The sequence below is a fragment of the Rhinolophus hipposideros genome (genome assembly GCF_964194185.1).
Source record: "Rhinolophus hipposideros genome assembly, chromosome: 6".
In the NCBI taxonomy this organism is placed as follows: domain Eukaryota; kingdom Metazoa; phylum Chordata; class Mammalia; order Chiroptera; family Rhinolophidae; genus Rhinolophus; species Rhinolophus hipposideros.
The window spans coordinates 31,831,538-31,846,716 of NC_138052.1; the positions used below are offsets into that span (position 1 = coordinate 31,831,538).

The 15,179-nt window shown below is 34.5% G+C and overlaps 1 protein-coding gene across 1 annotated transcript; it reads left to right on the forward strand.

The window, feature by feature from the left end:
- The first annotated feature begins 2,462 nt into the window (after positions 1–2,462).
- TNFAIP6 (TNF alpha induced protein 6) lies at positions 2,463–14,696 on the forward strand. The gene is made up of 6 exons (XM_081051741.1): positions 2,463–2,662; positions 5,619–5,756; positions 7,247–7,408; positions 10,687–10,915; positions 12,643–12,683; positions 14,001–14,696. The coding sequence occupies exons 1-6, from the start codon at positions 2,569–2,571 to the stop codon at positions 14,165–14,167; spliced, it is 831 nt and encodes a 276-aa protein (XP_080907867.1). The 5' UTR covers positions 2,463–2,568; the 3' UTR covers positions 14,168–14,696.
- The last annotated feature ends 483 nt before the right edge of the window (positions 14,697–15,179 follow it).

Consider the following 15,179-nt stretch of genomic DNA (forward strand, 5'->3'; position numbering starts at 1 on the left):
GTTCTCCCCTAGATTCCCACCCACACCCACTGTATCTTTTCTATATAAAAACCTCATTCTCTTTTCTTCCACAATAGAATTGAACACCCCCTCAAAACCAGAGCCCACATCATTAGGTACCGTTTTCTATTTGCTAGATGATAAGGACAGGGTTTTCAAACATTGTAGAGAAGTGAGGGGAAATGTTTGTCTTTGGTGGGGATTTGGGCGGTGGGGAAGAAATCCTCCACCCAGGATTTTGGTAATCCATCAAAACAATCATTAAATTTTCATGTTGGGCGGATGGGTGGCTCAGTTGGTTAGAGCTTTGGCTCCGGGCAACAGGGCTGATGCTTCAATTCCCACATTGGCCAGAGAGCTGCACCCTCTGCAACTAGAATGAAGTCAATGAGCTGCAGCTGAGCTCCCGGGTGGCCAAATGGCTCAGTTGCTTGGAGTGCGTGCTCGCAACCACAAGGGGGCAGGTTCAACTCCTGCAAGGGATGGTGGGCTGTGCCCCCAGCAACTAACAAGGGCAACTGGACCTGGAGCTGAGCTGCGCCCTCCACAATTAAGACTGAAAGTACAACAACTTGACTTTAATGGAGCTGATGAGTAGTCCTGGGAAAAACACACCACTGTTCTCCAATAAAAAGTCCTGAAAATACACACTGTTCCCCAATAAAGTCCTGTTCCCCTTCCCCAATAAAATCTTTAAAAATAAATAAATAAATAAATTTTCATGTTAAAACAAGTTGAACATTCATACCCCATGATACCTGGAGCTTCATTAAAATGCAAATGAACAAAGATAGGTAACTGTTGTTAGTTATTTGACCTAAGTAAAGATTAATTTCCAACCTTTTCCTGAGAGTAATTTTTGATAAATAAAAATGAGGGGACATTGGGTACTTTGTAGAGATGCAGAGAGGGTATGGCCAGAAATTGTGATCAGGCAAAGAATGGGGAAGGCTGTGAAGGTTTTGCTGTGTAGCCTTGCGCAAGTAGAGTTATATTTACTTCCTAAACCACAAACCTAAAATACTCATACAGTTCCACTTTCCAGAACAATACCACATTTTGTTCCTTCCAATTATTCATTCTGTTCTTGACAGCCATGCCCGTCTTCTCCATGGTCACACCACCAAAAAGGGAGCTGATTATATCCTCTTTTGCACCAAACTAAAACTCTCTATCAGTGGACTGAGACACAATTCCCTCATGTCTCATTTGCCTGGGCCCCAAATAAAGATTTTGAACCCTACTAACTCTGTGCATACCTCAGGAGCATCCAGTAAATTCTATACCCTCAGCCGATACCGGTACAATTGCTCTTTTGAGAAAGAGATAAGCCCAGGGCAAGCCTGTGCTTTTCAATGTAGTGATGCCTAAGAGATTCAAGGCTAACTTCAGACCAGAGCGTGTCCAGAAAGTCGGCTTTTTTACAGGATTCCAATATCACTGGAGGAACTAAGAAAGTATGAAAGAAATGAACGTAATCAGAAAAATGGGAAGCAGTTTGGCAGAAAGAGATGAGACACTAAGTAGAAAAGAATGACCTTCAAGAAAAAGAAAAAGCTGAAAATATTGGCTGTCAATAAACAGGAAATGCCACTAGCATAAGAGCAGTGGGGATATCACCAGAAATGTTACTGAAGGACCCTCCACAAAAGGAGAGGAACGTTTGGGATATTTTAAGACATGGTGAATTTACTATCATTATTACCTGTTATTGTGATCATCTTCAAAATTAGAATGGTTTGGGGATGCTAGGACCATGTTTTTATTAACACGATGACTAACTACCCATCCACCTTTCTCCCAAAACTTCAAGGATTTGTGGCCTAGGGAAATTTGTGTTAGAATAACTGCTGGAATGTCCTAAAGCTCTGAAACTGAATTACTTTTCTGGAAGGTGATGTATTTACCTGCTAACCACAATAAACTAAGGATAGCAACAGACCCCCCTCCCCAGGACAAACGCAAACAGAGGGTAAAGAAACCTGCATCACTGGAGATGGTTTATGATTCTCCAAACTGTGCACACTTTTTGTTTTATATTTTCTGTACTAGCCTGGTAATGTTTAGGAAAAACTAAAGTAACATTACCAAGGTCAAGTTCAAGATTAGTGCTTAACTCAAAACCTCATACACTATAATTGACTTACTACAAATTAGACATTCAGGGTTTTTCTTAAAATTACTACAGAAGTTTTTTGTTGTTTGGGTTTTTTTAAAAATCACTGCTGAATCTGCACCAAATTACACAAACTTCCTAATAGAAAAGTGTCGGTGATGGACAGAATTAATGAACCCCTTCCCAAGTAAGTAAATTATAGAATGTAGATGATCATTGTATATCCTTAGTTGCAGTTGCCAATGCAAATGAGTCAGGATTTGCTTCAGACACTGAGTTAATTGTGTAACTCTACAGTGGGAAATGCCATTGGAGAGTACTTGCTGACCTCACAGTTGAAAAAACCATTTAAAAGATGTGGAAACCAGATGTTTCGGTCACATTTCAGCCTCTGCTCTGAGAATTTCTCCTCAGCAGCCCTTAATAGGCTATTACTCCTTTACAACTGAGATATGATCATTTTAATTTATCTATTTGTCTTGCTGTGGGAAGAAGCTCACGGATGGGGATTCAAGAATGGAATTTTTCATAATTCCATATGGCTTGGTAAGAAACTTTTCTCATTGAACTCGTTGTTGGGAATGCCACTTCTTTGAATTCATAGAGAAGTGAATCAAAGCAGTAAATTTTTCTGTTCTGTTCAAGTCTGATATTTTCAATGAAAATGCTTAGGAAAGATAACTATTGGAATGCATATATCATTTTTCTTTGAAAGTGCTCCTGCCTTCTAAAATTTAAAAATAGCGTTTCATAAACTGTTCAGTAGAAAGAGGTTAATATTTATGTTCCATAAGAAATATATTTTAAAAATTTTAAAGCAGATGAGGTGGTATAACGTGAGGAATGTTTCTTTAACAAAAACACCAATATATTATTTTGTTTTTATATCAATGCATTTGCAGTCAGATTTCATAGCAGGTAACAAAATCATAACAGGTAAGTTGGAAAATCAATAGTTTTATAATTATTGCTCCATGTATTCTGACCTAGAGTATATATCTTGCTTTTTTCCAAATATCTTCTGATTAGTTTGACAAAGCTAGCTTATAATACAGAAAAAAAAATTTTAGTCTTGTATTTCTGAATGCATTCTTACCACTTTGATTTCTTTTGTTCAAGCTATCCATATAAATACTTTTCTACCTCTTTTGTTAGATAGGAAAAGATTCTTTTGTTTTTTTGTTTTGTTAGATGTAGAAAACAACATGGGCCTTACTGTGAATATAAACAAGAGACAAAAAAAGCCAAATACTGAAAACCCAAAACACCCCTCTATAGCACTCTATACAATGCTTTAATTTTCAGGATACCAATTAATATTGCTTTATGTTCATTATTGTGTTTGACAGTGAAATGTTTTTGAATTTCTCAAGAAGAAAATTGAGGGATTTTTGTAAAAAAATAAAGAAAAAAGAGAAAGTAAAATCAACCTACATCCTGATTTTATGCTTGCTAAACAACACACAGTTGTACAATATTTCCTTTTCAGCATGTTTCTCTCTGGTAATAACTGTAGCCATGAGGATTTCATTAAAAGCTCGATTTGCAATGCTGCCTCTTTTTTCAGCTTGAGCCAGTGAACTAGTTTCATGCTGAACAGGGAGATCCATTTGGCCAAGATGGGGCCTGGGATTTACCAGAGGAATGAACAAGTCTCTGTTTATTTTCACTGTACACCGTCAAACTTAGGATATACACACATATTTGTTAGAAATGAAAAAGATTGTCATGAAGCTAGTAAGAATTAAACCCATATGGATGAACTTTGAAATGCTGCAAAGCTCTCTAATGGTCAAATAATTTGGAGCTGTTGTTTTTTTAAGTGATGTTATATATTACAAACAATATAAACCTGGACAATAGAAGTTCTCTTCTAGAGGGAGAGAGGAGGAAAACCAAATGTTTGTTAATAGTATGCTGCAAATCTAAGGCTCGGGGTAATTGCACATTGCTTCAATCTGGGACAAATTATTGACCAGTCAGCCTAGCACAAATTGTTTACAGTTGGTTAGGTGAATATAGTATAAGAAACTATTTAAGGAGGAAAGAGAGTTGGATTGGAAGGCAGGAATCTGCTAGGTAGCAACTCTCAAGAACAAGGAGCTTTATTTAAACTCTTGGTTTCAGATACACACTGGTAAAATGAGTAGGTTGAAATAGAGGGTCCCTAAGGTTTATTTTTAACTCTAGTATCATAAGTTGAACCATCGTAAATCGGGGACTATCTGCATTTGCATTGCCCACTAGTGTCCAAATTGCTTGAGAACAAGACTTGATTCACAGCACCTAACAAAACACCTAGTGGTACATGCTCAAAACAACCAAATTGGAAACTAGTGTAAGTTTAGTTAATGTGGCTTTACCATGTGGAGGGCCCTTGGGTAGTAGGTGACTTTCACAGGGGAAAACAACTTTGATGTTCCTTGTGCTTCCTGACTTGTAAGTATCAGGTTGAGTAAGGTCCTTCGGATATACCTTTACCATATAGTGGATGAGAGGAGGATCATGTGGAGTCCAGAAAAACAAAGAAAATGCCAAGCAGCATCTCCCATTGGACTGTGGCAGGGTCCAACTTCAGCTTGGGGAGGACAGCAAGGAACCATATTTCAAATACTGCTGGATTCATGTCGCTGCATGCCAAGGAATGTGTGTTCTCATTGGAAATGGTCTTGGTGGTGGCCAATTGTGCAGGTCAGGGTATAAGAGCTGAACCATCATCTGACAGTCAGCACAGAACTATTAGAGCTATGCTACGATTATTGTCCTGAGAATCGTTTCACATTGTTTCCATGGCAAAATGCACTCCAAACTCAAACAGTCCATTTAAACACTGATCTACTAGGAGACAATTCATGTATGATTTAACACCACCTAAAATAGTTTGGGAACAAATGTGAACTACAAAAGACAAAAGAGATAAAGTACTTAGGAACTGGTACCCAGATTTTGATCTGCTGTGTTTGAATCTAGTTGTCTTTTCTTTAATGCAGTATCTGTTTGCTTTGGATTCTTGCAAACTTTTCCTTAGTTTTTGATTTGTTTACTAAATTCTCAATTATACTGCATTAGTCATTTTCCTCAAATGGATATTATGGCTTATTTTTCTCCATCATTGTGAGCCTACATCATGGATTGATTTTCATTGGGTTCTTTTGCCTTCACCTCCTTTTCCCCTCTATTAATTACTTTTCCAAATACAGTGTTGGATAAAAACTCTTTAAAAAGAAACAAATGAAAAAAACCTCTTTCAGGCTGTCAGTTCAGAAACATAATTTAGCCTCAAGTTTCTGTCTGTGCCTCCAGATTCCCCTAAAATTTCCCTCATTCATATTTTTCCCCCAAAGCTCTCTAATATTGAAAACTTAGCTACCCAAGGCAGCCGAACCAGGGAACCCTTTGGCAGGAACAGTAGCTGATGTAATCTTTCGGCTGAGGCCACAAAATTCCCCTTGTTCCATAAGAATGAATAATAGTGCATTTACCACATTTTGTGAATTCACAGAACAAGCAGCGGGCGTGTACCACAGAGAAGCGCGGGCTGGCAAATACAAGCTCACCTACACGGAGGCAAAGGCGGTGTGTGAATATGAAGGTGGCAGACTCGCCACCTACAAGCAGCTAGAGGCAGCCAGAAAAATTGGTAAGTGATTTGACATTGACTTTCCTTCTTTTTCACCCTTGAGAAAAAATATTCCACCTTTCGTGTAACCCCTTAATAATTAGACTTCTCTTTCCATCCCTGCTAATAGTTCTCTAAGCATCTGTGACATCTCAGCCCTCCAGCTTTTCCCATCTTCTCTGCCCAGAAATAGTGGGAAATTCCTGGTACTATTCATAGCAACTTATGTGGGGGTCACAACCCAACGTGAGCTAATAAATAAACCAAAAGAAATGAAAACATTATCTCGATATTTAAATTCCACATTAACTTTAATGCCACTGATATTCATTTTTAATACTACTAAGTCTCTTCATGACTTCTGCTTATGGGTTTCCTTAGCTGTTAAATGGTGTTACTATATGTTGAGTCTTACAAGGAAATTTACTTGGTAGAAGAAATATTGAACTTAGTAGTTTGGGGGTTTTCTTTTTCAAATTTTTTCTTTTTTTTCTCCCCCCCCCCTTTTTTTTTACATTAAGTATGAGAATGTATTTGTACTTCAGGATCAAAAGCTATGAAGAGAAGAAGGATAAACACGTTGTAAGATGACGGGAAAAAGAAACTGGAAAGATAATGTCAGGAGACATGGTGGAAAACCCAGTAATTAACTGGAAACAAATAGTGCTATGTTTTTCTTTATTTAAAAAAAGATGGGCTGCTACCATCTCTCCTGGACTTCCAGGAAAAGCCACAGGCCAAGCTTATTTGGAACTCTTCTCCATTGAAGAAACCCCTTTGCTGATAGGAAAATCCCTGGCAAAGCTAATACTATTATTATTCTACTGCCCAAGACAAAAATAAAGGTGTTCTCTAAAATGCCGCAAAGTCTCCCCAGGTAACTGCTCAATCTATTCCCACGGGGCTGTGTGTAACAGTACCTAGGGCGATGGATACAAAGGCCAGAGCCATTACTAGCCACCCTGGACTTCTAGTAAAATTGTTCTTGGATGGCACTGGCAAATATGTAAGAAGCCTCTAACACTGAGCAAGAAAGACAGGCCTGCGCTTCCGTTTGAAATGTATGAGTGTTTTCATCCCTCTTCATATTTTTGAAAATATTAGCAATATCTTAATGATCCAGAAATAAAAATAAATTATCATTTGAAAAAAATTGTTTTCAGGATTGATGGTAATTTCAGAAATTATCTCATTGTACTAGATATAGGTCATTGGAGAAAAGAAGCCAGCTCTGAACTTGGATTGTTTTCATATCCATGGCATTATGATTTCTAATTCAACTGCATCTTTTTTTTTCAAGTAAGATGTCATTTTCTAGTAGAAGTCAGATGTTATATTTTATATATGTTCCAATTCTATTTCATACTTTAAGAGAATAGTTTTTCCCCTTTTACATGAGCTGGATTTGGGCAGCTAAGAAACTGTCACTGTTTAGAAGGGGCCATCTTTGTTAAAATGAACTTCTCTCAATTGAGCATATTTAAGCCTACGGCCCTTTCATTCCCTTGCAGGATTTCATGTCTGTGCTGCTGGGTGGATGGCCAAGGGCAGAGTTGGATACCCCATTGTGAAGCCAGGGTCCAACTGTGGATTTGGAAAAACTGGTATTATTGATTACGGAATCCGTCTCAACAGGAGTGAAAGATGGGATGCCTATTGCTACAACCCACATGGTTTGTTACAAACAATAATTTTATACTTTGCAAAAATAGTTACATGTTACTAAGAGATTGTTAAAAAGAAGTAGCTTCTTCCAGAGATAAATCAATGCAGTGATGATAATTATTAATAAGTACCATTAATAGAGTGATAATGATGTGCCACTGATTTATGTTCCTTCATCTACACCATCACTCAATATTCACAACTCTGCAAGGAGTTATTGTTATACCCATTTTAGAAATCAGAAAACTGAGTGTTTAAGGGCTTAAGTAACTTACCCCAAATTAGACAGGCAATAATTAGTAGGCAGGTAGGACAGTGAATTCAGGTCCTTCCTGTACCAGGGAACTTCCTGACTACAAAGGGGAAAAAAGCAGGTTATGAACTTGTCACAGTTAATTAGCTAAAACAATAAAGTGATACTACTGTTCAAAATTATCCCTTTGATAGAACAGGGAAAAGGAGAGAAAAAAACAAACTCCCTCATTTATGTCTGTTTATAAATTCTTAAACTTTCCAAACCAAGCAACTCTGAGGTTTGTTTTAACAATTATATATTGGATATACTAATTATTATAGAGTATAATTTTATTCATATTCTTTCTGCATTGTTGATAGTAGCTAGGAAAACTTTAAAGAGAAAAACTACTCATTATAATTGCTATAAAGAGTTATTCTTTGTTCATGTTCTTGGAAAAAAAAATAGACTTCTTTTTGGATGTAATTCCTCCAGGATAATATTCCAAAGTGTTACAATGTGTTGCAAAGCTGTTCTCTGGTTTATCATCATAAACATCCTCAGGTGGTATCCCATTCGGATCTAAGTGCATAACACAGTAGGAGAGTCATAGTGAAGTTCTAGCACATTAATATAGAATTTATTATTTAATGATATTAACCACGGGAGACCAGTTTCTTATGCTTTTAACTAACCAATATAACCTCCCAAAATATGCATTCCAAAATGTGTATTTCAAGTAGAAAAGAATTTTGCCTAGAACTATCACCTAGTCCCACTTGAAACAAAATATGAATAAATACTTACAGTGCATTTATACAGGACTGTAACTTCTAAATCACTTTGACATATTTTAAGCCTATTCAGTACTATAATATATTCAGCCCTATACTTAGTCATTGTTAATAATTCATATATCTTTTTTCCCTCCCTCTTTCTCTTCCTCTCTTCCTTGTTCTTCAACCTATTTATACAGACAATTCTCTTTTAGCTCTCAAGAGTAACTTTTATTTCCAAAATAGTCTCTGATTCTTCTTTTGCTTAATGCACTTTAGGATCTCTGAGCATCTATTCCATCATTTTCATAAGTCAAAGTCTAGAGACATGAAGAAGTGCTAATGGAAAGGTTCTTACAGTATTTCATTACCCTTTTGTAAGAATGCTGCCTTAATTTACTAATTTTTATAAGCTTCTTTTGTTTCTCATAGAAGCTGACTACTTTTTACTCTACAAATATGTACACAGAATCCTGGGAAACTTGTTCTTACTCAACTCTCAGCTTACTTTTGAATTCAGCGATACGCTGATTATTTAGGATGTGGTTAACCAGAGGGGGACTGGGGACCACCTGAACTAGCACTGGGAGAAGAATAGCTTGTTGAAAATAATTGGAATGAAAACATCATAACAATATCAGAAAAAATAAAGCAAGAATGCTGAGTTACTCAATATCACCAACTTAAAGCTGACGGAAGTCAAAAGAATAGGGTCTTTAAGAAGTGTTTAGAAGTAAACTTGCTCATTCAAGTTCTGAATGTATGACATGATGTTGACTGCATTTTATGTGAAAACTTTGTAACCAATTATCAGTCCTCAAGGATCTAGTAAGCTTTGTGAATGTGTCATTTTCCAAATAAACAAGAGATGAGGCAACAACTATATCTAACGTAAAAGCAAGAGCTGATTAGAGATCGCTAAATAAACAACCAAAATAGTTCAATATTTGAATTTTTTCCTAATCTAATGATGATGTTATGGGACAGAGCATGTCACTCCAAAAGCTGACACTGTACATACTTATGTACACATTTAAACTATGTATTGTATGAATTTTAATAATACAATAAGAATAGCTTACATTTTGTATAACGTCCTTAAGTTATCTTCTATATTTTGTCCTCAGAATAATCCTGTGGGTGAAATAATAGGAGAGGCATGATTATATTTCTTTTACCAATGAAGACACTGAGATACACAGTGGTCACAGAGCCTGGAATATATTCCTGACCTTTTGTCACTCTCCAGCTTTTCTAAGATGCTGTTCTACCTTGGAGGAAGATAAGCTTCCCTAGCGTCTATGACATTAAGGATTCTAACAAAATTTTTAAATATAGTTATGTTAAAGGAGAATATTCTTGGAAAAAGTGCTAATTGATTAGATGAAAAATATCTTTGAATGCTACCCCATCAGCACCACTCAGATTAATTTTGAGTTTCCAGGTTGTATTTTTTTTTTTTAGGACACTAGACACTTACTTGATATGGAATTAAAATTAACCAGGGCCCCTTCATAACTTTCCCTCTGGGTATACTTCAAATCACTGCTTCTGGCAGAGGTTGTTTGTTTGATCTTATAACAGGTTATATGACACAACATAAATATACAAAATAAAAAATGACAAACAAACAAACATGAATAGCTTGACCAAATCCTCAAATATGAGGATTAAAGTTTTAGTTTAAAACCAATAAAAAGAGATAATTATAGATCATTCCTTTTAACTGGATTAGAGTGACCTTCAAGGTCTCTTGCAATCCTGAAATTCTACAATGATTTTCCAAAAGGAATTTACTAGACTTATTATTCTAAGTATTCTAGTCCCTAAAGACACAGTGGGGACACCGCAGAACAAAATATCCCTGTCATCTTGACTAGGCTGTTAGTAACATGGGTATGTATTTGTCAACACACAGGGAAGTGTCCACATTAGACTTGTGTATCCTATCCTAAGCTTAAAAGACAAAAAGAAGCAAACAAAAATTTAACCAGGAGCAAATGAAATTACTGTTTTTTCTCGCTATTTTACTTTTTTTAAAAGTTCACAAACATGTGTTTATTTTACAGAATTGAGCAACTATTGCTGAAAAAATACATTTATTCTTTAGCTATAAGTGTACATTATATGCTAGAGATGCTGTATATTAAGCCATTTTTTACTATTTTATAAAAAGTAATAAACAGATGAAAACTAAGATGTGAATATCATTTTAATGTAGGAATATTTTTTTCTAATGCTTTTTTATCTTTTTTTTTTTTTTTTCCCATTTCAGCAAAAGAATGTGGTGGTATCTTCACAGATCCAAAGCGAATTTTTAAATCCCCAGGTTTTCCTAATGAGTATGATGATAACCAAATCTGCTACTGGCACATTAGACTCAAGTATGGTCAACGTGTTCACTTGAGTTTCTTGGACTTTGACCTTGAAGATGACCCAGCTTGCTTGGCTGACTATGTTGAAATATATGACAGTTATGATGATATCCATGGCTTTGTAGGAAGGTACATATTGTTTTCCCACACAGGAAGTTAAAGGAACATTGGCTATTTTGTTTGCTATTTCTTTAATTTTACCCCAACTGTCCCTACAATAGATTGATTTTCCAGTATTTCTACTCTCCTGTAACACCATATCCTTTTGTAACAAAGATTTTTCTTAGCACATTAAACCATAGTCAACTGCTACCTATTATTAAAATAGTGATAGCTGCTTTCTGATTATTATTATTATAACAATTAAATAGTCTATTTGTAAAGACTTCAAGATTGATCAACAGTGGGAGGAAGAAAGATACATGAGCTGAGAAATTTGTTGGGGTTTTTAAGTGTCCTAGTTTCTGTCAAGCTTCTAAAAATAATTACAAATTCAGTAATTGCTACCTTTTTCTTGTGTACAAAGCATTGTGCTAAGATATAAGGTAAATAAGTAAAATATAGCCCCTTCTCTCATACAATTTAGCTAAACGAACAATGAATATCTTCTTAAATATAGCTTTCTTTCTTTTCTTCAATATTTCTCCCTTGGTTTTTCAACATGCTGGAACACAATAGGTTTGTGTTCCCACCCTAAATTTTTAATATAGCTTAAATTTTGAACCCATTACAAAATATTGCAAATTAAAGAATATATACAATTAGGTGTTTTATATATTAAGGTTCCCACTTAACAACATGTATTTTAGACTACGAGACTATCTATACGAGTAGACTATCACTTATCAATGCTCTATTATCCATCACAGTAATTTAATGAGGGAATATGAGAGTTGGGACAATTGAAAATGACAGACTCAATAGTCTTTATGCTGACTTCGAAACTGTAATTAAATACAAAGAAAAAGGCATTTCTTGGATGAATGAACAACAGATTTTGGAGGGAAAGAGTTTCTTGCTTGTCTTGGTTTGTTCTTTGGCTGAGACTACTGCCATAGAAAAAAATACAAAAAGTTTTAAAGACAGTTTGAAGAAGACAATAAAGTTGGTTGGAGGAATTAAGAACAAAGTACTTTTTGAAAGATTGGACCTCCAACCCTGGGAATTAAGAAGCTATTTTTATTCTAAACCTAGTGTCAGAAATCAATGACAGCCCTAGATAAAATCATAAATTATTTTTAAAAGGTTTTTAACACGCTATTTGTTATTTATTGGATTTATATTTTGTGATTTCCCTTTAGAATAGATTTTTTGAGAAACTGACAAAAAAACAAAACAACAACAAAAAACCCCTTTCCCTTTTATATAATATGCAAGGGAGTTCCTTTCAAGACGTGATTCAAATAAAAATCAAACCGAATTTTATCTATAAAGTCAAATGTAATTTTTCCACATTTCACTCTGCTCTAGAATGTAAAATATTAATACCGCCAACCATACACCCACTCTCCTTAAACTGTGAAGAAAACTTTATGAGATTAATCAAAAACAAATTTTTTAATTTTTTCCAAATAGATTCCAGTTGTCTACTACTCAAATAGTGTTGTAGGTACACAGAGTAGAAATGCCACATATCCTTTCTTAAGAATCTCATTAATACTGTGAAGTTATTTCAAACAATGTTTTAACACCTCTTCTCCCTTACTAATTCAAGTTGGGAAAAAAAATAAAACATCATAAAATAATAGGAGCATGAGTCATTAGGGGAAATAAAGCACTTTATCAGTAAGAGCTACTTGCAATAGCTGTATAATATTCATCCATGTGACCTCTGTTTTTCAAACATTCCCTTTCAGATACTGTGGAGATGAGCTTCCAGAAGACATCATTAGTACAGGTAATGGCTCTACATTCAGCAGCAAAACTATGATTTATTTTCTCAGTGTCATTGAAAGTTAAGAACCCAGTAGTTATTACTATTTACTTTTTAAAGTTGAGAGAACTGAGGACAGATGTAGATTGCTAGCAAAGAATTTTACATTATACTTTCTTTATACTTAAAGAAAGATTTATGCCAACTCATTGCACAAAATTGGAGACTTGTTATTTGCAGGAAATGCAGTCTGAGGTAATCTTGAATCTGCAAATCCATTAATAGAGTTGTGGTTTATCATTTCCATAAAATGTAATTAATGGCCAAAATTTTTCATGGGTAAAGAATTGAAGTAATTTATGAAGTTGTTAAAAATACCTTCTGTCTCTGAACAAATTTTACATTATATTTATTGCATTTTTATTTTAGTACAGCATTTCCCAGGGAGAGTTGTAAAGAACACCATTCTGTGAGATGTTTTCAATAGGTGTTACATGAGAAAAGGGCTCTAAAATCAAGTGAATTTGGGTAACATTGGGTTAAATAATGTTAAAGAGATTTCTTTATGGGACGACGTCAGAGCTTTTAATATGTTAATTATGAATAGTAAATCTCAAAAGGCTACCTATGATTGGTAATGTTTTCCAAATTTTTTTCCTCCTGTCAATTATTTTGTGACTTTGTTACATGAAATGTACCTCAGGAAATGTCCTGTGGTAGCATAAATTTATTTCGATAAGCAATACCACTGCTATTTTTCTGGCTAAGAACTTTTATTTTCTTAGATGTCATTTTTCCTTTTTATTTTCATCACCAGCATTAGTAGTTTGCATTTTTACTTGCTCTATTTTTCCTCCAAGTCATAAAATGATCACAATGCTTATGCCACTAAAAACAACAAAGAAACATTGATTTGCAATTTCTAAACAGTCCTTAAGCTCAGATACTATGAGCTAAATTACTCCCTCCCCCTAGCCTTGCAGTGCACGCAATTCTCATTTATGTGTCATTATTACAAGAGATGGAAGTACTAGTTCAATTCTTGAATGATTAATGCTTAAAACTTATTAATTCATTACTCTGTTACAATCTCCCTAGGAATGGTAACCTATTAAACTTTTTGTTTATCTCTTGTTCTTTTCTTGAGAACATATTTTCTGCTAACAGAAAATTAAAAGAAGACATCTTAGGAACTATGAGAGGTAGTTGGGGGGTGAGAATCCTATTAAAGAGAAAAGAAAAAAATGGAGAGTGAAAAGGCAGCCTGAAATGTGACATTTTTTGTCAGCTAAATTGAAGGAGAGTAACACCTTTGTTCTTTTGCATCTTTCTCCTTTCCAGGAAATGTCATGACCTTGAAGTTTCTAAGTGATGCTTCAGTGACAGCAGGAGGTTTCCAAATCAAATATGTAGCAGTGGATCCTATATCGAAATCCAGTCAAGGAAAAAATACAAGTACTACTACCGGAAAAAAAAACTTTTTAGCTGGAAGATTTAGCCATTTATAAAAATTTTTTAAAAAGAGACATTTAGTATTTATGTTTGTATCTTTCGAACGCCCTTGGATCTCACTTTTATATTATTATTATTATTATTGTTATTAACATTTATTTATTATTTTTTGAAATGTGAATGCAACACCTGATAATTTTGAGAAAATTGAAAATACAGAAAACTTCAAATGAGAAAATAAAATCTCTCATAATCCCACTGCATAAAAATAACAAGTGTTAACATTTATATATTTTTCTTTCAGTCATTTTTTGATTTGTGATATTTGTAGATTATGTATCTAGATGCATTTGTATTTGAAATGTTTAAGTTCTGCTCTATGTACAGCTTTGTATCTTTTTTTTCAAACCTGGAACTACAGGGCTTAAACATTTTCCCCTCTCACTGAGTATTCTGCAAAAACATGATTTTGAATAGCTATAAAATGTTTCATGATATAATTTTTCCATACTTTCTATAAACCTGTCTGTATTATGTGAATTTTAGGTTTTCATAAATATTGCTTCAATAAATATCCTTGAACATATGCATGCGTACAGCTCTCTGATTATTTGGGATAGGGTCCTAGAAGTGGAATTACTGGGTCAGAGATTAATTGAAATAGAACTTTCTTTTTTGACAAGCAAAAATGACATAACACTGTGGTTTGAATTTGATGGTTGGTTTATATATTTTTCATCCAGTTTTATTTCTTTTGTGAATTATTTTTCCACATCTTTCACTAATTGTTTAAAACTTTTTTCATCTTTTATTGATTTATAAGAAATCATTATATATTAGGTATATAATTTCATGTCTATCATACATATTGCAATTTAGTTTTGTTTGATTTTTTATTATGTTTTTAATGTACTGAAAGTTAAATTTAAATTTGCTGTCATACTTACTGGTTTTGCTGCAGTCCTTTGTCTTTATGTTTAGGATGAATATTCCAATTACAAATTGTCAAAAGACCTCAAAAAGAGTCAAGGGGCTTTGTTAGAAAACAAATGACAAATATTTATTAAA

Excerpts from the sequence above, each read along its gene's own strand:
- TNFAIP6 (XM_081051741.1), top strand. The coding sequence starts at position 2,569 with ATGATCATTTTAATTTATCTATTTGTCTTGCTGTGGGAAGAAGCTCAC. Across the intron at positions 5,757-7,246 it reads AGAGGCAGCCAGAAAAATTG|GATTTCATGTCTGTGCTGCT; the intron begins GTAAGTGATTTG and ends ATTCCCTTGCAG. Across the intron at positions 7,409-10,686 it reads CTATTGCTACAACCCACATG|CAAAAGAATGTGGTGGTATC; the intron begins GTTTGTTACAAA and ends TTCCCATTTCAG.